This window comes from Oncorhynchus tshawytscha, linkage group LG13 (assembly GCF_018296145.1).
Source record: "Oncorhynchus tshawytscha isolate Ot180627B linkage group LG13, Otsh_v2.0, whole genome shotgun sequence".
Taxonomy (NCBI): domain Eukaryota; kingdom Metazoa; phylum Chordata; class Actinopteri; order Salmoniformes; family Salmonidae; genus Oncorhynchus; species Oncorhynchus tshawytscha.
The window spans coordinates 7,739,717-7,742,216 of NC_056441.1; the positions used below are offsets into that span (position 1 = coordinate 7,739,717).

Consider the following 2,500-nt stretch of genomic DNA (forward strand, 5'->3'; position numbering starts at 1 on the left):
GGGGGTGTGAGGATGACTCACGTCTCTTCCTCAAAACAAGTTTGATTTGCCCTGGTTGCTAGGATTACAACATCTCATTTCCAATATGTGTGGATGTTGTTATGTCTTCCCTTTCTTCTCCAGATGAGATGGTGATAAAGTAGGTGTGTGTGTGTGTGTGTGTGGTTTCTACAGTTACCTACAGTATAACTGTGTCTCCTCTCTCCAGACGAGGTGAACAGGGAGGAGATGGAACAGGCAGTGCAGCTCAGAGTTGGAGAGCTCATCATCATCGTAGTGGTGCTCGTCATGTGGGCAGGTATGTCAACCGTAACACAACCGCAACACAACCACAACCACAATTCAACCATTAGGCCTACACAACCATTAAACAACCGCATCACATCACACCCATAACTTCTTGCGTCGAGCCATCCCGGATCCGGGATCGTGAATACAGCCTCAAGCTCATTACCATAACGCAACGTTAACTATTCATGAAAATCGCAAATGAAATGAAATGAATATGCTAGCTCTCAAGCTTAGCCTTTTGTTAACAACACTGTCATCTCAGATTTTCAAAATATGCTTCTCAATCATAGCAAAACAAGCATTTGTGTAACAGGTAGCGCAGCTAGCGTAGCATTTAGCATTAGCATTAGCAGGCAACATTTTCACAAAAACCAGAAAATCATTCAAATAAAATCATTACCTTTGAAGAACTTCAGATGTTTTCAATGAGGAGACTCTCAGTTAGATAGCAAATGCTCAGTTTTTCCTGAAAGATTATTTGTTTAGGAGAAATTGCTCCGTTTGGTGCGTCACGTTTGGCTACCAAAAAAACACGAAAAATCAGTCTTCAAAACGCCAAACTTTTTTCCAAATTAACTCCATAATATCGACTGAAACATGGTAAACGTTGTTTAGAATCAATCCTCAAGGTGTTTTTCACATATCTCTTCATGATATATCGTTCGTTGAAAGCCTCCTCTCTCCTCTCAATCAATGGATGACTGCGTGCAGCTTGTAGATTACGCACCAATTTAGACAAAGGACACCGGGCGGACCCCTGGTAAATGTAGTCTCTTATGGCCAATCTTCCAATGATATGCCTACAAATACGTCACAATGCTGCAGACACCTTGGAGAAACGATAGAAAGGGCAGGCTCATTCCCGGCGCATTCACAGCCATATAAGGAGACAATGGAAAACAGAGCTTCAAAAATTCTGCCCATTTCCTGGTTGAAGTTTCATCTTGGTTTCCCCTGTAGCATGAGTTCTGTGGCACTCACAGATAATATCTTTGCAGTTTTGGAAACCTTAGAGTGTTTTCTTTCCAAAGCTGCCAATTATATGCATAGTCGAGCATCTTTTCGTGACAAAATATTGCGCTGAAAACAGGCACGTTTTTTTAATCCATAATTTAAAAGAGCGCCCCCTATATCCAAGAAGATAACACAACCACAACACAACCACATCCACAATTCAACCATTAGACCTACACAACCATTAAACATCCGCATCACATCACACCCATAACACAACCACAACACAACCACAACCACAATTCAACCATTAAACAACCGCATCACATCACACCCATAACACAACCACAACACAACCACATCCACAATTCAACCGTTAGGCCTACACAACCATTAAACAACCACGTCATAGATAACACAACCACATTCATGCATCATGTGGACTGGAAGAGAACCTTATTCAACCATGACTACAACTTCAAACATAAGTGTAACAGAACCATAACACAACGTTAAAAACCGCAACACAACGTTAACACAACCATATCACAACGTTAACAACCGCAACACAACATTACCACAACCATAACACAACGTTGACAACCGCAACACAACGTTAACACAACCATAACACAACGTTAACAACCGCAACACAACGTTACCACAACCATAACACAACGTTAACAACCGCAACACAACGTTAACACAACCATAACACAACGTTGACAACCGCAACACAACGTTAACACAACCATAACACAACGTTAACAACCGCAACACAACGTTACCACAACCATAACACAATGTTAACACAATGTTAACATACATATGGCACTTTGTTGTTGATTTAATTTTATCCTAGACTAACAAGCACTAGAGAGATATAAACTAAAAATCACCGGAGATAGAAACTAAAAATCACCGGAGATAGAAACTAAAAATCACCGGAGATAGAAACTAAAAAAGCAGGACCAATGACTTGGCTGGCTGACTTTGATAAGCAACCAGAAATAACTAGCGATTTTCTGGTTCATTAACAAAAGCTCAAGTTAGATATCGTTTGTGTTTTCATGTGTTGAATCGATTCAACCCTTTTCCAGCTTATCTTTCTAGAAAATAAACAGTCAGCTAACTAGCCTAATATTCTGATATAACTATCTCCTTGCTCCTGCTTTGTAGTGTGCCCCTCAGTTTCATCTACACACTCTGCTATGAATGCATACAGCCGACTCTCTACCGCTACTGGATGAATCTC

General features: G+C 40.6%; 1 protein-coding gene across 1 annotated transcript in view; it reads left to right on the plus strand.

Annotated features, from left to right (window-relative positions):
• fndc5b (fibronectin type III domain containing 5b) overlaps positions 1-2,500 on the plus strand; it is a 38,172-nt gene that overhangs the window by 29,595 nt on the left and 6,077 nt on the right. Inside the window, exon 4 of the mRNA XM_042295109.1 lies at positions 209-298. Coding sequence (XP_042151043.1) covers positions 209-298 — 90 coding nt within the window. The remainder of the gene's footprint in view (positions 1-208; positions 299-2,500) is intronic.